The sequence below is a fragment of the Mchenga conophoros genome, linkage group LG4, assembly GCF_057382185.1.
Source record: "Mchenga conophoros isolate Kocher_MC1m ecotype Shallow Benthic linkage group LG4, M_conophoros_male_GT1.1, whole genome shotgun sequence".
NCBI classification, from domain to species: Eukaryota; Metazoa; Chordata; class Actinopteri; order Cichliformes; family Cichlidae; genus Mchenga; species Mchenga conophoros.
In genome coordinates, this window is record NC_140529.1 from 37,194,355 (window position 1) to 37,215,936 (window position 21,582).

General features: G+C 40.2%; 1 protein-coding gene and 1 long non-coding RNA gene across 2 annotated transcripts; one reads left to right on the plus strand and one right to left on the minus strand.

The window, feature by feature from the left end:
- The first annotated feature begins 486 nt into the window (after positions 1–486).
- On the plus strand, positions 487–1,464 carry LOC146576715 (uncharacterized). The gene is made up of 2 exons (XR_014892356.1): positions 487–663; positions 1,220–1,464. It is a non-coding gene; the product is annotated as an uncharacterized LOC146576715 (long non-coding RNA).
- Positions 1,465–10,659: 9,195 nt separating this feature from the next.
- Positions 10,660–16,459, minus strand: LOC146576716 (5-hydroxytryptamine receptor 3A-like). Its single transcript, XM_085272699.1, has 8 exons — positions 16,448–16,459; positions 16,253–16,297; positions 15,975–16,084; positions 12,681–12,853; positions 12,456–12,601; positions 12,159–12,369; positions 11,915–12,064; positions 10,660–11,683 (listed from the first exon to the last, which is right to left on the minus strand). The coding sequence occupies exons 1-8, from the start codon at positions 16,457–16,459 to the stop codon at positions 11,421–11,423; spliced, it is 1,110 nt and encodes a 369-aa protein (XP_085128825.1). The 3' UTR covers positions 10,660–11,420.
- Positions 16,460–21,582: the final 5,123 nt, after the last annotated feature.

Below are 21,582 nucleotides of genomic sequence, written 5' to 3' on the forward strand. Positions count from 1 at the left end.
ACTGAGCTGAACCGGTACTTCCCTCTCAGGCATTTAAACACACCCTCAGCTGCAGAGGTGTTTGTAATCCTTCAGGTCCTCCTGTGTCTTAACAATCGAGCTGTGATTCTGATAAGTCTGTTAAACTACAGCCAGCTTCCCTTCCAGCAATATGATAGATTTTATTAATATTGTAGCTCAAGTCTATGGGCAGAAATCTGTGCCATCAGAAACTGAATTTGAATAAGTTCAATTTGAATTTGAATTGCTCCGATTGAATCTGAATTGTAACTTGAATAAATGCTTTTGAAAACTGAATTTGAATTAGTCTAATTTGAAATTGAATTTATGGTTTGAAAATGATCATCACTAAATTGAAATTGAATTTATATTTTGAAAATGAATTGATTTGCTTTGAAACTGCATTTTATCCTTTAAAAATTCAGCTCTCGAATAATTTCAGTTTCATTTCTCACCATTCAGTTTCAGTTCTACAATTAAATTTCAGTTCCAAAATTCAGTTTTTTGGAACTTACATCCGGTTCCGGTTCAAGCGCAGATTAATAGAACTACGTTTTACTAGCGGACCGAAAGTGTTACTGACGGGAATCTACAGCGTCTTGAGCTGAATTAAGACTTCAGAAGTCATTCGTCATGTCGAATGACCAGCGGATAAACTCTCAGGTTGGTAATAAATGTACTACATGTATAAGAACAAGCGTCATGTTAACAAAAGATAGCCGTAAGGTAACTGTTATGCTTATTGTAGCTGCTAGCTAAAAACGCTAATTTAGCGTAGTTTGCCCTGAATTCAGCTTTGACAACAAATATGATCGACTGTTTCTAGTAGAATTCCGAAGTTGTCATCTTGTACCCTCTCAGAGTGCCCCTCTGTATGCTTGCAGAGACCCCTAGAGTAGGGAAACATGCAAAACGGTGTCCAAACCTTTGTGTTTTAGCTTTATTTATGTCTTACACAGCATCCCAACTCTTTAGCTAACTTAATAACTTTAGCTAAAGTGAATAGTTAGTCTAATTCATTAGTGCAGCATTACTGGATCACCTCTGTTTGAAGTGATATAATATGATATACAACTATCACTGTGTTTAACTACCATAATAATTCTTAGGGTACTGAGTGCATGCTTAATTAGATATATTTTTTAAACATGCTGCTCCATTACTATGTTTGACAGGCTGAAGTTGTCGGGTCACCTCCTAAATCGACCATCTTTTACAGGTGTTTTGTGCCAGAAATGGAGTGTGCACTGAAGACTGAAGATACTGAATCTCTACGCCTTGCCATTGATCCCTATTGTGCCTTCATCTAGACAAGAGACATTAACTTAACCACTCTCATATGCTCTGTACCTACATCACCTTCCCTGACAGTTGTAGCTTGGCTCATCTGAGGGTGAAATTATAAGAATGTGTTATTTTGCAAAGTGCTCTCTAGTGTTCCTAAATAAAATATGGCATTGAGGTCATTTCTTTTGAATTAATCCCTTCTTCTGAAATATAAGAACCTCTTCTGGTTTTAATGGCACTTTGGATTTCCTGACTTTCTGTTCCACTTCCAAACCCAAATAGATGCTGACAAGCTGACACAGTAACATGGAAGAGGGAAAGACGTTGGAAAGGACTACTACAAATAAACCTAATGCCTAACCATGAAAAGTGTAAAATAAGAACAACAATAATAATAATAATAAAGATAAAAGATGAAGTAACAAGTTTTTAGTTTATTCCAAATGATCATCCAGATGTCTGTGACATGTGATGACAAACACCATAATGGAAGGCCTTAGTCATCACATGCTTAAACTCATATATTTTTGCATATGCTGAACAGGCAGTCAGACATGCTGTAACTGTGGGGTAGAAAACAGCATGAACACCATACGGCAGGGGTCTCAAACTCCAGTCCTCGAGGGCATGGAAAAGTTGCATGACTTCAGTCCACCCTTGAGGACTGGAGTTTGAGGCCCCTGTCATATGGAATATGACAGGTGTGGTTGAACTGCATGAAGACTCTGAAGTTTGTCTTCTCTTCTGGCAGGACAGGAATGTGGCCTTGTCCTGTGAGCCACTGTAAGGATGTACTTAGAGTAGAACTGGACTGTCACCGGCCTCAGGCTCTTCACCCTTTTCAAAGACAAAGCAGTCATTTAAATAAAATATTAGATATTGTTTACCTGTAAATGCACAAAGAGAATTTAGAAATGTAATTATTGTCAAGAGTGAACAAGCACTGATAGTGTAATCTACAGCTGTGGCCAAACGTTTAGAGAATGAGAAGTGTTGTTTGCTTATTTACAAAGTTTGCTGTTTCAGTGATAGTTGTATATCATATTATATCACTTCAAACAGAGATGATCCAGTAATGCTGCACTAATGAATTAGACTAACTATTCACTTTAGCTAAAGTTATTAAGTTAGCTAAAGAGTTGGGATGCTGTGTAAGACATAAATAAAGCTAAAACACAAAGGTTTGGACACTGTTTTGCATGTTTCCCTACTGTAGGGGTCTCTGCAAGCATACAGAGGGGCACTCTGAGAGGGTCCAAGATGACAGCTTTGGAATTCTACTAGAAACAGTCGATCATATTTGTTGTCAAAGCTGAATTCAGGGCAAACTACGCTAAATTAGCGTTTTTAGCTAGCAGCTACAATAAGCATAACAGTTACCTTACGGCTATCTTTTGTTAACATGACGCTTGTTCTTATACATGTAATACATTTATTACCAACCTGAGAGTTTATCCGCTGGTCATTCGACATGACGAATGACTTCTGAAGTCTTAATTCAGCTCAAGACGCTGTAGATTCCCGTCAGTAACACTTTCGGTCCGCTAGTAAAACATAGTTCTATTAATCTGCGCTTGAACCGGAACCGGATGTAAGTTCCAAAAAACTGAATTTTGGAACTGAAATTGAATTGTAGAACGGAAACTGAATGGTGAGAAGTGAAACTGAAATTATTCGAGAGCTGAATTTTTAAAGGATAAAATGCAGTTTCAAAGCAAATCAATTCATTTTCAAAATATAAAATTCAATTTCAATTTAGTGATGATCATTTTCAAACCATAAATTCAATTTCAAATTAGACTAATTCAAATTCAGTTTTCAAAAGCATTTATTCAAGTTACAATTCAGATTCAATCGGAGCAATTCAAATTCAAATTGAACTTATTCAAATTCAGTTTCTGATGGCACAGATTTCTGCCCATACAAGTCTTTTCCATACTGCTGACCAAAGCATTTAAAATTCACACTCATTGTACAATCGTGACTGCACACTCCCACAGAGCTTTGGAAACACGCACACACACACACACACACACACACACACACACTGCTGCAGCTTTAACTGCTTTCAGTGTGTTATATGTGTTTAATCTCTTGATATTTTCTAATATTGTAGTTTTAATTTGCTTTATAAAGTCAATGCGCCGCCAGTGGGCTCATCTGTGTTTCTGATTGGTCAGCTGCTCTCAGCTCCAACCATGTGAGCACTAAACTGATTAACCCTGAATCAGAATCAGAAGGGTTTTATTGCCAAATGTTGAGCAGGTTTACAACATTAGGAAATTGCTGCGGTACTTAGTGCAAACATACTGTCAGATAACACTTAAATAAACATAAAAATTAAAATTGAAAGTGCTAACTAGATAGATATATACATGAGTGCAGGTGGTGATCAGTGCAAACATGGAATGATGCAGTGAACACAGCGTAGGGTCATGTGTTAGTGGCGGGTACAGTCATATGGTTATTGTTCATGTGTCCAACAGCAGAGGGGAAGAAACTGTTCTTATGGCGAGAGGTTCTGGTGCGAATGGACCGGAGCCTCCTGCCTGAGGGGAGCAGGTCAAACAAACTGTGTCCAGGGTGAGAAGGGTCAGCTGAGATCCGAGCTGCACGCCCCAGTGTCCTGGAGGTGTACAGGTCCTGCAGAGATGGGAGTCTGCAGCCAATCACCTTCTCAGCAGAGCGCACAACACGCTGCAGTCTCTGTTTGTCCCTGATAGTGGCTCCAGCGTACCACACGGTGATGGAGGAGGTGAGGATGGCGGTGTAGAATTGCATCATCGTCCGTGTTGGCAGGTTGAATTTCTTCAGCTGCCTCAGGAAGTACATCCTCTGCTGGGCTTTCTTGATGACGGAGGTGATGGTGGGCTCCCACTTCAGGTCCTGGGTGATGGTGGTACCCAGGAAGCGGAATGAGTCCACAGAGGTGATGGGGGTGTCAGTCAGGATGATGGGGGAGTGGGGCTGTGTCCTTCCTGAAGTCCACAATAATCTCCACTGTCTTCTGGGCATTCAGCACCAGGTTGTTGTGGCTGCACCAGGACACCAGACGTTCAACCTCCCTCCTGTAGGCAGACTCGTCCCCGTCCGAGATGAGTCCAATAACGGTGGTGTCATCTGCAAACTTGATTAGCTTGACAGACTGGTGGGTGGAGGTGCAGCAGTTGGTATACAGGGAGAAGAGCAGAGGAGAAAGAACACAGCCCTGAGGGGAGCCGGTGCTGATGGTCCGGGAGTCCGAGACATTCTTTCCCAGCTTCACAGGCTGCTTCCTGTCCGTCAGGAAGTCAGTGATCCACCAGCAGATGGGATCAGGCACATTCATCTGGGAAAGTTATCAAAACCTGGGTTAAGTTATCAAGTTGATAACCTCTGCTTAGCCTTATTGAAATGAGAGTGACATGTGGGCGGATTCAAACCAACAAAGAGTGAGCATTTATTTGGTTGAAAGTACAAAAAACCCATAAGCTTGAAGATGGAAGCATAAGAAAAAGATTGATGACAGAAACAAACAAAAAAAGAAACTGAGAAGAGTTTACAAGTTACTGATGACTAACTTTGATATTTGTCTGTGGTCTGTTTAAGATTCAGTTCCAGGTTTAAGTCTGAGAATTTCACGTGACACTCACTGTGGTGGTGCAAACACGCAGTAGCATGCCTCAGCACCTCCTCCCTTTTTCACATTGGATGCTCGTCAGACGGCAGGTGGGTGGGGCTTCTGTGCCTGAGATTACCACATCAGACATCCCTTCTCACTGACTTCATAACGAGCCGTGAGCAGTTAGAGCAGTCTGACCCCGTGGCTTTTGGCAATCAGGCATTAAGTGCAAACAACCTGACCTCATTTGAAGCTTTAGCCATGGTTAATAAAATAATAAAAGCAACAAATAGCCCATAAAAACAGATACAGTGTGAATCTGAGAGTGTATGAGAATTGGGGGACCCCGGGATTACTTTGGGGCCGTCTGCAACCATATGTTAAACAACAGGAATGAGAATTGGCGCCTCCAAGTCTGAGGCCAAGGTCAGAGGATGTAGTGTCAGGGCAGCAACTCTTCCCAGACCCAGGGAGGAATTTAAGTATCAGAGAGTAGTGCCAACGCTCCTCGGTGGCTCGGGCATCTGATAAGAATGCCTCCTGTGCTCCTTTTAGGTGAAGTTTTTCAGGCATGTGCAACTGGGAGGAGATCCCGGGGCAGACGCAGCACACACTGGAGAGATTATTTCTCTCAGCTGCTTTGGTGGTCCCTGCAGTAGAGGTGGAGGAGGTGGCCAGGACAAGGAGGGCTGAACATGTGGTTAGACTGCTGTCATGTGACAAAAACTTGGTTAAGTGGATGGCAAACAAAAAGGCACAAAAATACATATTTTTTATGAAGAATAATCAAAATTGATAATTATAAAGATTAACACATTCATTGTCTTTGTCTCGTCTTTCTTCTTGTTTTCGAGCTGCTTTCAGTTCATGTCAGCAGCTCACAGGCACGACCAAGGTCCTCGTCCTGTGATTTCACCTGGACTTTCTCATCAGCTTCATTAGACTCTGTATAGGAAATGGAAGAAATAAATAATCAGAAGTAAAAGAGTCATATATACAAGTTCATGTGATTTCATCTGTTCAAAGATTTTTCACCAGAACTCATTTTACCATTTAATCAGTCAGTTGTTTGGTTATTTTTAGTATGAATAAAATGGGAGTAAATGCAATAATTTCTCAGCGTAAACACATGTAACTCCTGCCAAGTGGAATCATGATGATAACAATACCAGAAATATGCAAATGCACAAAAGCTAAAGGAGAATTATTTCGCTGAGTCTGGCAGTTTGTAACGTTTAAGGCATTTTTCACCGAGGTTTGAGTGACACCAGAAGGGTTTACACACGTGGGTTTATACGTGTGTGGTGGAGGTGTGGTCCCTGCTGCAGGGGAGGGATGGTGCAGTGAGCTCAAGGGGGCAGTAGGCAGGTGAGGCCACAGATGGTGGCGACCTGACTAATGATTCTCTTCTCTTATAGTGAGGCGGGAGACCAGTGCAGTGCGCGTACTGAGACCAGCTCTGAGTGGAGACTGAGTGACATTATCTGCAGAAAATACCAATAAAATCTGCAACCGGGAGCACAACCACTGTATGTTGGGTCCATCTTTAGAATGTGTCTAAGGACAAATTTATAATAAACATGGATGGTAGTAGGATCTGTCTTTGTTTGTTTTAAAAAACTGTGGATTACAATGTGTCAATACAAGGAGAAGTTTTGTTTCTTTCACTGCTGTTATCAATGTTTTTAACAGATTAACAACTGGAAAACCCTGCTAGGAAGAAGAAATCCATATGAACAGTGCAAACACCTCAAACTTCATATAATCCAACAATATCTCAGAAAGAGTTTCATAACACGGGGCGATCGTGGCTCAAGAGTTGGCAGTTCGTTTTGTAATCGGAAGATTGCCGGTTCGAGCCCTGGCTGCAACAGTCTCGGTCGTTGTGTCCTTGGGCAAAACAAAATGACTGAATGTAGTGTAAAGCGCTTTGGGGTCCTTAGGAACTAAGTAAAGCCCTATCCAAATACAGACCATTTACCATTTTTACCAATATCAGAATCCATTTACAGCTCACCAGTTAAAGAAAGACAAGCTAGAGTCTTTAGAGCAGCCATGGCAGTTTGCCTACCATAGTCTGAGTAAACTGTCTTACGCTGTGAAGCCGCTTGTATTAAACAGAATATAATAGCATGGATGACACCAGTATATTAAATCAAATGGCCTTTGTGCATCAGTATTGTTGGCTGGGAGCCGAAGCAAAAAGTAAACACGAGATCTCATTATCAGACCAGGTGGGAGTGGAAAGGTTGTCAGTCAGTACAATGACCTTGAGATTGAGTACTCCTAAGCACAAACATCCTTCCAGCTGTCCAGCAAATTTCTCAACAGCATATCCAGCTCAGGCTCACAGAGGGGCGGGACTGTGTAGCAGCTACCACAGGGTGAGAGGCAACGTGCACCAAGAACAGGTCGCATCCATCCATCCATCCATCCATCCCAGTAATGTGCCCCCTGCATTTTAAAGAGGTATCCTCAATGAATGTGGAAAGTGAAAAATATTAGAAAAATTCTCACAATCCTCTTTAAAAATATTCCTTTCTAAGATTGTGCTACCACAAAAGATTTAAACTTAAATACACAAGACTTCCACCTTTAATTCAGGCGCTTAAACAAACATTAGGTGAATTTCAAGGAATTGCAGCTTTGTGTAGACACAGCCTCCTTTTGTTCAAATGTGATTTCATTTCATGGACAGGTGTGTGTGACTTCATTCAGCCCACACGCTGTGTAAACAGTTCTTTCACAGCTATCTGAAAAGGGGAAAAAGACACCGGAGCTCAGTTTACATCACTTCAGCTACAACATTTCAAACCAGCTGTGCATCGCAGTAGAGCCAGTGATGAACAAACTGTGCTTTGATATTTTTATCTGAGCCCAGTTCAGCCTTCACATCAAGCAGATAATGACAACACACCTGAAATTCTCCTCTTCACAGGAGGAGAAGGCAGCAGCCCAATAATCCCTCCCACTGACCACCGAAATTGCAGGGCCATTTTATTTAGCTGTACATTAACTGTAGTATATTTAATAAAGTCATGTAAGATTTTATGTTCAAACTAGTCTGCCTCTTTAAGTCTCAGAACCATAATGTTCAGGAGTCCGACCGCGGAGCCAGTGGTGGTGACGAAGCAGTTCAGGACGCTGACCGCGGAGAAGACGGTGGCGATTGAGCAGGTCCAAAGGCTGTCTTTTCTGGTGAAGATGTCCAGTCAGCATCCTGGAAGGTGGCCGCCAACGCCAAACCAGACGTGGACGAGGTTGAGCAGGCTGAGCCGGACATGGACGAGGCAGGACCAGGTGACGGCAGGACCAGGCGATGGCGGGGAAGCCATGGGTGATGGACCAGGAGGTGGCGCTGAGCCTCCAGAACATTGGAAAAGCTGCTGGATGGGCTTAACTGAGCTGCCAGCAGAAACAGAAATGGGTGCAGGCTCTTGCTGGACACTAGCCACTCCCACGCGAGGAGTAGGAAAGGGTGCGGAGACCGACTGTGCCCTGGCAGGCCTCAACCTGGGAGCCGGAACAGGGATCCGCTGGACCTCTGCCTCCTTCACCCGAGGAACTGGTGCAGGTGTAAAAGAAGCCCTAGCCGCCTTGGGCGCAGGGACAGATGGTGCAGAATGGAGCTCAAGAGTATTTTCACTAACAGTCTCTGTATAAGCTGGTGAGCGGGACAGTCCAGGGGTGAAGCCACACCCAAAACAGTCTCTTGAGGTGCAGCTTGAACTGTGTTAACTTGGTCTTTCTCTAAAACATGGTGAATGTGTTTGAACATGGCTGGCTGTGGAACACAAAATTCAACTTGATTCATTAGCTCAGTGGCATCAAGTTCAAGTTTTTTAGCCAGTTTAACTATGGCAGGTGGTGTTCTGTTGTCATTAGTATTTACCAACTGAGGCGAAGAAAAAGTCACAGACTAAGAAATTGGTGGAGAAACATAGGGTGTCTCAGTCACAACAGCAGGTTCACAAGTGTCTGTGGGAGCTGGCTGGAAAACTAAACAGATCATAGAAGGGGCTTAGCTCAGCAGCAGGTTGTCCATAGTCACAATGCTCGGACTGAGTGAGCGAAAAACAGTCACAATCACTCACCGACAGGGATTGCTCAGTAGGGATGGGTACCGGTATGGCACCGGTTCTGACATAAACGGTAGTAACCAGACCGAAAAGCAGCGCACATTTCGGTTCCTTTTTGTTTTCCTGAGCTGTGATACACTTTGGATTCCAGCCAATCATTTTACGTTTCCAAGGATAGTAGGCGGGCCCAGGTACGTACGTTCTTTTAGAGCAGAGCTACAGATTAAAAATGCCCAAGGCGAAGCTGTCAAAAGTCTGGCTGTACTTCACAGCAAAAGATGCAAACTCAGCAGCCTGCAACAAGTGCTTTAAGGCATAGGTGTCAAACTCTGGCCCGCGGGCCAAATTTGGCCCGCAGCCTAATTACATTTGGCCCGCGAAGCCATACCAAATTACTATTAGAGCTGGCCTACTGGTATTATACAGCTAATATATACATTGTTTAGTATTAAGCTTTGCTTGTTCCATATTCAGTTTTCCAGCAAAACTTATTTGAGTCCATAAGAAAAGATTCATTCATAAATCTGGAGGAAGATTTTTTTTTCAATAAATATTAATGTTAGCCCGCGACTTTGTTCAAGTTTGGAATTTTGGCCCACTGTGTATTTGAGTTTGACACCCCTGATTTAAGGTGATACTGTCAAAGGAGGTAACTCCTCGAATCTGATGAAACACCTGGCGACGCATAGCATTTTTTTTAAAAGCCGAGAAATGCGCCGTATTTGATAGCTTGCTGCGAGACCTCACACCGTGCACATCTACTGCGGGTGTGGTGCCTGTTATCAGACCCGGAGTTAGCAACATCCTCCAAAAATCCGAAGAGGAGAGTCCTGGCCCCTAGCCCTGCCAGTGTAGCAGAAATGATGAGGATGATGATGCAGCAGCAGCCGTTCTTCTCTGCGTGAGTAGCTTAATGTTGTTCGTGTGTAATTTACGTTGAGTAGGCTAACCACGTTATTACATTAATGCACGTAAGGTGAACTAGCAACCACCGTCGTAGTTACATGCAGCTGTCTTCTTCTGATACCATACATGCCCTATAGCTGCAGAAAAAGCTAACATTGTTATCTTTTTACAAAAAAAACAGCTACACATGAGAGGTTTTAGGACAAAGTTTGTATTTTTCATTGTTTAAGCACTGGTTCCAATCAAAGGAGATATGTTGTATCAACAGAAAAGGCTAACTTGGTTATCATTTTGCAGAAAAAAAAGAGATTGCTAAAAATAAAAACAAGAGATTTTTGGACAAAGTTTGTGTTCTCCATTCTTTAAGCACCGGTTTGAGCACCGTTTGAGCACCTGCACCGTTTCAAAAGTACCGGTTTGGCACCGGTATCAGATAAAACCTAAACGATACCCATCCCTATTGCTCAGCAGCTCTGGGGTGACAGCGACATGAACTTAAACGATAAACATAAAAATAAACTAAAACTCAAAACGCTGGGTCAAAAGACCCAGGATAATAACACTTTGGTTAATGACGGCTTCCTTCCAAAACGTTGCAGTTCAGTCAGTGGAAAGGTTTAGGCTGTAAATATCCTCTTACTGCTTCATGTCACACAAACATTCTGCATGACTAAGAAAAGGTTTCGGGCACTTTCAAGCAAACTTAACAAAATTAAAAAGTAATACGGCTTGGAAACCTTGACTTTTAATCAAGAAGCTTTATTTAAAATTTGCAGAAGTTAACAACAACAGTTATAAATGCAAATCAATAATCAATCAATAGTTAAATCAGTCTGTCTCTAAATAATCTATTCTTGATTCTGTGAGGTCTCATTAAGAAGAATCATTAAGCGCTGTCCTCCTGCACTGCCGTCCCAGCCGGGCTAGTTTCCATCTGAGTTGTGCTTTTATTGTATTTCTATTAACGACTTTCATGCACTAGAGACAAAGTAGCTTCAGCTTTAGCCGCGTCTTTACTGGAAACGATGTTTTGATTACCAATTACATGGAGTGGGGTGACTTTGACGTGATGAGACCCATGACACATGGGAGTTTTATAGTGACTGAGATAAAATCCCCTAAATGGGAGGTCACTTGGATCGATGTGTGTAAACTACACTTATTACATTAGATTAAAAAACAAACAAAACCTTACTAAAACCTACAATCATATAGTACAGGGTGAGCCATTTATATGGATACACCGTAATAACATGGGAATGGTTGGTGATATTAAAGTCCTGTTTGTGGCACATTAGTATATGTGAGGGGGCGAACTCCTCAAGATGGGCGGTGACCATGGTGGCTGTTTAGAAGTCGGCCATCTTGGATACAACTTTTGTTTTTTCAATAGGAAGAGAGCCATGTGACACATCAAACTTCTTGGTAATGTCACAAGAAAAACAATGGTGTGCTTGGCTTCAACGTAACTGCTACACCGTATAAGCATGCACTGGCAGATTATACACACACCGTGTAGGCTTGTAGGCAGGTGCAACAAATCTAAATCAAATAACCTTTGCAATCCACACTAAGTACATGAACACCAGAAACAAAGCACAAGTACTAAAATATAAAACAAAGAACACATAATCTGTGATTTCAGCCAGTCTCCTGTAGCACCCATGCTTTTTATTCTCTTTGTACTGTCTTCCTGCTTCCCCTCGAACTGCCCTCACTTCATCCAGGATTAGTTTCAGCAGGTCACAGTACTCAGGAAGGTAACACCTGTCTTCTTTTACCTGGCCTGTCTCTTCGGCTTCAGCAGACTCTGAGTGGGAAATGAAAGAGATCATTTATTGAGCAAGCTGCAACAACGTTTCTGGTCTGGTTGACTTTTGCTGTTTTCAGTGAAAAAGCTTAAAAACACCACCATACTCCAGTGACGCACAAAAAACAAAAACAAAACAGAGATAACAAACAGAAGGAAAAGAGACAAACTGACTCCTCCTTATTGATCTCTGTGTTAGTTTCTTTGCAAAGAAAATCTACAAACACATACCTGTGACATCGCCCGTTTGCAGCTGAATATCCTCATGGGCCTCATGGGCCTTCTTACCACAATAACAATCGAGATCGATTAAGAAGGTCACCAGCATGGCCTCCAGGACACTAATCCCCACCAGGGCGAAAACTCCAGCACAGTATGTGGCTAGAAGGTGCAGAGAAATTGCTTGTCGGTGTACTGTTACTAAAATCCCTCTACCTCATTAAAATCTTGATCTTAGATCTACAAGGCTGCTCACCGATCATTGGCAGGCTCTTTTCTGTGGAGGGCAACATGTCCTGAAGAATCAGCAGTAAGACGGAGATGGACAGGAGTATTGTCACTTTGAAGCTCAGCTTTTCACCTCTGGCCTCACTAATGAAGAATGATGCCAAATCCAGGATAAGGAAAAAGAAAAGCGGCACGATAAGATTTATGACATACAGCATTGGCTTCCTCTCCATTGTGACCTGTAAAACAGGCAGATTCATCAGACCTGGACATGAGATAAAAAGCTGTCCACAAAAAAAAACCCATCACAAAAATATTTTCTTACCATGTATCTAAGTCTGTTTCTGGCTTTCGATCCATTAAAAGTTATCAAGCTTTTGAGTTCCCACTCTCCCATTGTAACCATGGCCTCTGCTGAGACTTTATTCAGCACGTTGTCACTGTTGAATGTTCCTAATTTTATCGTTTTCTCTATGGAGACAATAAAAAAAGGAATAAATTGTTACATCAATTGCTCTGGAGGTAATCTGACTCAATTTACAATATTTACCATTCGAGCTCATTGTTGAAAATGTGATGTTGCAGGATTGCGTATCAAAAGGAAACATCGTGAGATCCAGACTGCAGGTGTAGGTCAGCCGCTGGCGTCCACTCGTGTACATCCAACCACTGGAATTCACGGTGACCAGAAGACTCTCCTGAATGCTCCCGGTATCGGAAACACTGAGGGGACAACAGCAGACGCAGGAGGAGAGTCAGAAATTAACTTTATTTTTCACTCTCACTGTTATAATTTCAAGTTTTGCACTGAGTGTGTAATAAAGTTGTGTATTCATCTCCTGAGAACACCTCTATAAATGGTTTGGTAGCTCCCTGTACACTTCAGGGTTGAACAAAAAAAAATTGCATAAAAATATGAAGAACTAAAGCATGATTTTTTTAACACAATCCCTTCATTTCAAAGTAAATTAATGGATTCTGCTGGAAAGTAATTGGACAAATTAAATAACTGAAAATAAAATATTCATTTCCAATAGTTGGTTGAAAGCTTTGCTGGCAATTATAGCCTGAAGTCTTGAACTCATGGACATCACCAAATGCTGGCTTTCCCCCTTTTTAATGCTCTGCCTGGCCTTTACTAGGGGTGGGGGAAAAAAATCGATGCTGTGTAGCATCGTGATATTTTGTTTGGTAATAATGTATCGATACAGGGACAGCAGAAATCGATATTTTGTTACAAAAAAGGTTTTTGTGCTCTGACTTCAGAGCATGTTGATCCTTTTTCTGAGCAAGAACCCTGACACTGTCAAATGTGTTTAACTTTTTTTGGCAGCAATAAACATGACAGTTTACTTATTTTAATTTAAGACATGTTTTATTTTGATTAAGTTTAAAACTTTTTTATTTAATGTAAAATTATGTTTTGTTTTAATTTACTTTCAAATTCTTCAGTTGCTGAAGGGGCAGCATAGTTTTCATAAATTGCTATAATTGTACCAGATGGTTGCATTCAGTTAAGTTGGACTAGACTGTAATACAAACCGTTCAGTTTGTCAACAATAAAACTGAAATGAGAGAAAGACTGAGTGTGAGACTTTGATATTAGATAAAATGAATATTGATAAAGTTTACCTTTATGTACAGAATCTGAATATCGCAAAATATTTTAAAAAATTGCAATAGTATCGTATTGTGCGTTAAGTATTGTGATAATATCGTATCGTGGGATGTATGGTGATTCCCACCTCTAGCCTTCAGTTGCTGTTTAAGTTGTTGGCCTTTCTTTAGTCTTTAGTCTTCAACATCTGAACTGCTCAGTTGGGTTAAGATCAGGTGACTGACTTGGCCATTCAAGAATATATCACTTCTTTGCTTTAATAAACTCCTGGCTTGCTTTGGCTGTATGTTTTGGGTCATTGTCCATCTGTCGTATGAAACACCGCCCAATCAATCTGACTGCATCTAGCTGGATTTGAGCAGAATTCATTCTGCTGCTTCTGTCCTGTGTCATATTAACAATAAACACTAGTGTCCCTGTCCCACTGGCAGCCATGTACACCCAAGCCATCACACTGCCTCCATCGTGGTTTACACATGATGTAGCATGCTTTGGATCATGAGCTGTTCTGCGCCTTCTCCATACTTCTTTCCTGCCATCATTCTGGTGGAGGTTGATCTTGGTTTCATATTTCTAAAGAAAGTTTAGTTTTAAAGAACTCTGCTGACTTTTTCAGATGTTTTCTGTCAAAGTCCAATCCTGCCTTTCTATTCTTGAGGCTTATGAGTGGCTTGCACCTTGCACTGAACCCTCTGTATTTACTTTCATGCACTCTTCTCTTTATGGTAGATTTGGATATCAATAAGCCCTCCTCCTGATGAGTGGTGTTCACTTGCTTGGCTGTTGTGAGTGGGTTTCTCTTCACCATAGAAATGATTCTGTGATCATCCACCACTGTGGTCTTCTGTGGACGCCCAGGTCTTCACCAGTGCTTTCTTTCTTTCTTTCTCACAATGTACCAAACTGTAGATTAATAATAATATTTTAGCAATTTCTTGGATGGGTTTTTCTGTCTTCGCAGCTTAAGTATGGCTTGTTTCACCTGCACGGAGAGTTCATTTGACTGCACGTCGTCTGTTCACAGCAAAATCTTACAAATGCAAGCACCACACCTCAAATCAAGCCCAGGCTTTTTGTCTCCTTATTTGATAAGGACATAACGTAGGAACTACCCACACTTGCCCATAAAAAAGCCTTTGAGTCAACCGTCCAATTACCTTTGGTCAATTTAAAAATTTGGTGGCACATATTAAGGAACTGAAACTCCTAAACCCTCCATTCAATTTGAATGTGCATATCCTCAAATGAAGCTGAGTCTATACATTATGTTATAATTGGAATATGTTTCAGTAAACAGGTAAAAACAAACTTTCGTCAGTGTCCAAATATATATGGACCTAACTGTACATCTGAGAAGAATTCTGGGATACTCCCTCCTTGCAGTCCTTATCATTGTCACTCCGGCAGCAGCTCACATCAGGGGACAGTGTTCCTGAATTTATGGATGCTGGATTGTGCCTTTGATACTCATTAGTTTCTGCCACGCTTTTTTCTTTTTGTTGGACTGTGCATTGTGAAAAGTTTTGACATCTGTGGCATGTCCTGTTTACTTCTCTATGGCCAGTTCGATATCTGATGGCTGGTAGGGCATGCATAATGGCAGCTTAAATCTGCTGAACTGGCTTTTGAGGATCTTTCTTTATCTTTGGGAGGTATTTGGTTTTGCTGACCATCTTCTGTCTTTCTCATGCTTCCTGTTGGCCTATGGGACACTCAGGTAGTTGTAGGTGTTCTGTATGTTTGCTGTTGCAACTTCTCCAACCCAAACATACAGATGTCCTCGCTGCAGAGCCTAGTGAGGTGGATCCGTGAGTAAATGTTTTGCTCACTCCTGGAGTTCAGTTTGATGTCATTCATGTACTAAAGGTATTACTCCAATAAAAAATCTATAATTTATATCCACTTGTTGTGATGGCCTGGGTGAGACCTGTGCAGGGTCTCAACCCCCAATTTTCAATTAACAAAATATCTTTGCAAATGTTCTGCGGACAAATGTTTCCTAGATGTCTGAACCCAGCTGTAGTCTAGATAAGTTATGTCTACAGTGTTGTGTGTATATTTCACACTTGGACCAAAATTGAAGTTTCCGTATTGTTAATCAGGTATTCAAGCTAATCTAAGTCAGACTTTTTCCTGGGCAGCTTGCTTTCCTTGTAGGAATTACCCCAGAATAAAACTGTGTATAAGTCCAAGTTATTTTGCACTTGTGTAATGAACAGTACTTACTCCTCATTGATTCTCACATCGGGGATCCACAGAAGTGATTTTGGAAGGGTTATCTCTTCTATCCCACAAAAGTCTGAAGAATTCCAAGTAAGGAACTCATTTGTCCAAGACTAGGAAAAGTAAAAGTTTGGATTTAAAGATAATTCTGACTTAACACGAACTGTGTGAGAGTTAAAAGAGCCAAGAATGTCACTAAAGTTGATATATTTACTGATAACAGACAATGGTTTTTCAAACAGTAAACTCAAAATGACGACACTGCCAGTCCACATTCTTACCATGTAGAGCCAGATGTGAGTTGCGATAGTTTGAGACTTCTCCTCCTGCAGACAATCAGCAACACCAACATCAGTATTCACACTTTTCAGCTTGATTAAAATGCTGAACTCAGACGAATTATTATTATTATATGTATTAGGGGTGCAACGATACACAAAATTCACGGTTGGGTTTGGTTCGATACTTTGGCTTACCATCAGGGTCATGCTTCACATGAAGACCAAAATAGTTCCAAACACCAGATCTGAATGAGGGTGGGGGAGGTTCAATTTCAGGGAGCGTTGAGGCAGTTGCCATGTTGCAACTAGCATAACTTCTGTCTCGCTAGCTTGCGCTGCTCAGTGGATCTGCGCTCAACAGTGCAGCCTAGGCGGGGTAGTCGAACGCAGATCCACTGAGCTCTCAACACAGACAGCATAAGATGAGTTGATCAAATAAATTAAAAATATTGTATTGTTCGATACATATGCATACCGAACCGAAAGCACTGTATCGAACGGGTTAATATCGATACACGTATTGTTGCAGCCCTTATAGATAGATAGATAGATAGGTAGGTAGGTAGATAGATAGATAGATAGATAGATAGATAGATAGATAGATAGATAGATAGATAGATAGATAGATAGATAGATAGATAGATAGATAGATAGATAGATAGATAGATAGATAGATTCTGGCGTCATTTATTCTTTTAACATATTTCTCTAAAAATATGGGAATGAGGCAGCACAGAGGGAACTAACCAAATGCCACAACAACAAATACCTGAACCAATCTACTATGAGGACTAAGAGGCTCATAACAACTTATGGAAATCAACAGAAAACAGAGACTTCAATGGAAATATACATGAAACCAACATTCAAAATGCCCAAGGCTTGAGGTTACAGTACTCAATTTTAAATTCTTTCTGGTAATAATAATAATATAAACACATACGAGATATAATCAAGAGACAACCCAGACAAAGAACCCTGGGTAGGTCATAGTCATAACAAAAAGAAGACACCAAATATAAATAACATTAACAGTATGATCAGGAATCAAAACTGTAACAAGGACCACGGACCACTTAAGTAAACCAATTAACTATTAACCAGTTAATAAGCCACTTAAGTGAATCATGGATATTTGACAACTTAGGTGTTGTGATGGACATTAGATGAGAAGAGAGCTGAAGATCTCGCTATCAAGCTGTCAATAAAGACTGTACACTTCTCCCCTTATACACTTGTAGTCAGACAGTAAGTTCCTTTTATGGACCTCCACACCTGGAAGTCTATATTTACAGAGCCGTAGTAGAAGATATTTCCCCTAAAACCTTTGAAGGACCAGGCCATAATTCCTTTTATGATGTGCATCTTTCCCTCGAAATGTTTTCAGACAAATCTGAGTTGGTTGGATAAAGTTTTACTTGTTTTTCAAATTTGATAAAGCGCAGTCCCTTGGATTTATTTTTGTGTAAACATAGCTTTTAAATAAAGGTAACAGATTCATGAATATAATTCTATGTAAATGTGCAGAAATCTGTGCAAAAAAAAGAAGGAGTGTGGAGACACTTACCACTTCTAAAATACCCAACAGAAACATGTCGAGCTGAACGAGTGTGGAGTTGGTCCAGCTTTTCACTGGTCTCATGATTTGCAGAACAGTATTTGATTCAGTCATGTTTAAGTAGTTCAGCAGATCATAGTATGAACAGTCTGAAGTCTGACTGGTGGAAAACCCTGCTGGCAAAAAAACACAAAATCGTAACTTACAGGCAAAATGTAAGACATCAGAAACTGATCCAAGTAAAGTTCAGAAAAATAATTAAAATGTTCAAATCAATGTCAAATTTAAAAACTCACCAATTAAAGAAAGAAAAGTTAGAGTCCTCAGAGCAGTCATGGCTGTCTGCCTTCAGTCCCAGTAAACGCTTTTAATCTGCACAGCTGCTTACATAGAACAGTCATACAATAGTGTGAAGGAGAAATTAATATATGTAAAAAATGAACTGTCAAGTATACTAAAATCCTTCTATTTGTTCCTGTGTGCTATTGAAAGGGAAATAATACTAATCACCTCTGCATTCATGTCATTGGCTGGCAGCTGAGTCAAAAAGTCAACATGTAAGTATTAAACCAGGAGAGAGTAGACAGGTTTTCAGTGAGCAAACTCTTCGCAGTGCCCGTAAATATTTAATGATAATTCAGTTTTACTTTGAAAAGTGACGCTCTAAGTCACTGATTATGAATTTATATTTTCAGGTATAATACAGAATGTAATTACCAGAGGTTTTATGCAATTATGTGTGAAATCTTCAGAAAGTTTAAGCACTGTTCAGAATGTAAAATTCAGCTATTCTTTAATTAACTCAGTTACTTGCAAAATACTTCAAAGACAACAGATCAAATACTGAAAGTGAGAAATAAAATGTTTGAACAATGGTAAAATATTCTTAATTTTGGCTGTGTATGGTTCGACAGTAGATTATACATTTAACACAGTTCAAGAGTTTAAAAAACATTTATAACCGTTGATAAATTATAGCCATTTTTATGTATGACTACAACCTGTTTAAAATTCAATCCATGATCTACTTGGTGAGCCTGAGGATTAATCCATGTACAGTGGAATTACGAAGACCCCATTTAACAAAAAATTCAAGTTACGAAGGCACTTAACAGCAATATTTCTGCCCATGATACGGCAAAATGCCCGTGTAACGAAATAGATAAAATAGAAAATTTTTAAAAATTAAATTAAATTCCATAATGTTATATACATGTACACGTATGTATGTATGCTTTCTTCAACCTCCGCCACCTCCTCCTCCGCCAAGAACTTCGTCTTCAGCCAGCTCAAAAGGCGATGGAAAAAGGTGCTTCGACTTACGAAAATTTTGACTTACCAAAGACCTTCTGGAACGAATAATTTCGTAAGTCGGGGTTCCACTGTAATTTATTAATCGTGATTGATGTTATGCCTGCAGTTGCCAGAAGGGGGAGCTCTGGCCTCCCTCCCAATAAAGCGGCGGAAAGAGAAGCATTGTGTCTGAGCATCGGTCTTCGTTTGTCTCCTTTTAGGTTTAAAATAAGGTTGGGCGATATGTAATTAAAGTTATAGTAAATTTTCCAACCGACAATCGTCAGTCCAATAAATGACGATAGGCGGTATATTTGTGCAGGTGACTTTTTGATGGGCGGAGCCATGTAACCCTGCACATTTAGAATTTATACGTTTTGTTTGGAGGGAATATTTTAACTTCGTTTCTTGTTTGTTTCGGTATATCTATCTATCTATCTATCTATCTATCTATCTATCTATCTATCTATCTATCTATCTATCTACTTTTTGGATTATTCATTCATTTATTTATTTATTTGACATGTACCAAATCGCACAAAAGACTTAACATTGAGTCTGAGATTTTTTTTAACATTTGACGGAAGAGACATTTTGATTTTTAACTTAGTTTTTGTTTAATTTTGTGTTTGTTGTTTGGTTGAGTGTGTAAGACAGATAAACTCTGTAACGGCCTGTAAACATGGTTATAGTGGAAAAAAGAAGCCAGTTTTTCTTTGTTTCCATACCCACCATTATAGGTCTTTTTTTATTAAAATAAAATGGTTTTGTTTTTTCTGAACATAGCCTACTGTTCGAGTAAATGAATCGCTGCATTTGGGCGCACCATGAGGGTGCATTTGCTTGCAGCTGGAAGAAGACACCGTTAAAAGAGCGCAATTATTTTTTCCGTTGGCTGGTTCTCTTAGTTTCAGACAAAATGATTAGGAAACTTATTCATAGAAAAATAAATAAATAACTCTTGTAAAAACAATCGGTAAAAGGCTAAGCCTATTGTCAATAGTCAATATAGTCATCCAAATGCCCAACCTTAGTATTAAATGAGCATTTCTGCTTTTGAACTGTAGAAATATATATGTTGAGATGTGCTGACTGCATTTGCAAATGTACCAATAGGATACTAGAATGTTTAGATGATTTACGTTTCCCTGTAATGTTAGGACACTGTTAAGCTTAGCGCTCTGTTGCTGGCTAGCATGGAGCACCATCCTGCCAGAGTGTGTATAAGACATACAGTATCATGTGCATTTTGATAAATGCCTATTAATATTTTTATATGAATGCTTTGTTTATTTTCAGTACTTTTAACTTTAACGATCTATTATGCTTATTGATTTATTAACTATTTTTGTAAATTCTCTGTGATTTTACATCAACTGTGACAGCTGAGTTACAGTTCTTACCAGTTGCTCCACTTTGTTATAATACAACTTGCTATCAACTACTCTCTGAGCTGTGATGAAGCAGCGTAAGTTGGAAACAGAGAGTAAAATTCTACATCTTGAAACATGGCAACACCAATGAGCACAACTTTTACTTTGAAGGCAAATATTCTGTTTCCAGTTTGCATCAGCCTTTTTTTTTTTTTTACAAGTTCTGCTGAAGCACAGCAAATAGTTACCAATCATTTGCAGCATGTCAGCGTCTTCATTGGAAACTACAGGCAATCTCTTCATTCTGCTAGCCACCAAAACAATCACATGAATGGTTGGATAAGTTGTAACCATGCAAACTACATGCAACTTGATTGTATCAAGTAACGATCACAAACATCCAAGAAACCCTTACCAACTTGTTTGGGAATAGCAACCACTGGTCGCAAGATAGTTGCCAACTTGTCTCTAGACTTATGTGACTGAAGTTGAAAATAGAACAGTTTTGAGTTACTGGATACTTTTATTATACAGCAAGAAAAAAATACAACGACCTTATTCATCCCACAAGTTGGGAAATTCATGTGTTACAGCAACCAAAACATTAATTAACCCAAGACAAAAAGCTTGAACAATATATAATAGGTCAAATAAATAGAATCTCACCAAACGTCCGCAAGGTAAGAATTACACAGAAGAGTCATTACTGCTCCTGCATTCCTGTTGCGGAGGCCCATCCTCTAAGCTGTTGACCCTGGTCAGGAGTCTTCAACTGGACATAACCTGACACATGTTGAGATTTTTTTGATTCTGCTCACAGGTAGCTGACGAATGTGTCTTCAGAGAAACCATTCCTCAGAGGATTTTGGTCCATATTGACATACAGTTGCACATCTATGATATGAGTCTCCCATTCCTATACATGCCAAAGGTGCTCTATTGGACTGAAAGTGACTGTTGAAAATATTTGAGTACACCAAATTCATTTCCATCTCCAAAAACCCCAAATTGAGACTGTTTGAGGTTTGTGACAAAACGTGTTTTCCTGCTGAGTGTAGCCATCAGAGGTTAAGAGGCCCGTTTGGACCATTCTCTGTAAACCCTGG

Bases quoted from the DNA above. Each gene is read 5' to 3' on its own strand.
- LOC146576716 (XM_085272699.1), bottom strand. The intron at 12,602-12,680 runs GTAAATATTGTA...TTGTCTCCATAG, and splicing joins TTCAACAATGAGCTCGAATG to AGAAAACGATAAAATTAGGA. The intron at 11,684-11,914 runs GTATGTGTTTGT...TTTCCCACTCAG, and splicing joins GCAAACGGGCGATGTCACAG to AGTCTGCTGAAGCCGAAGAG.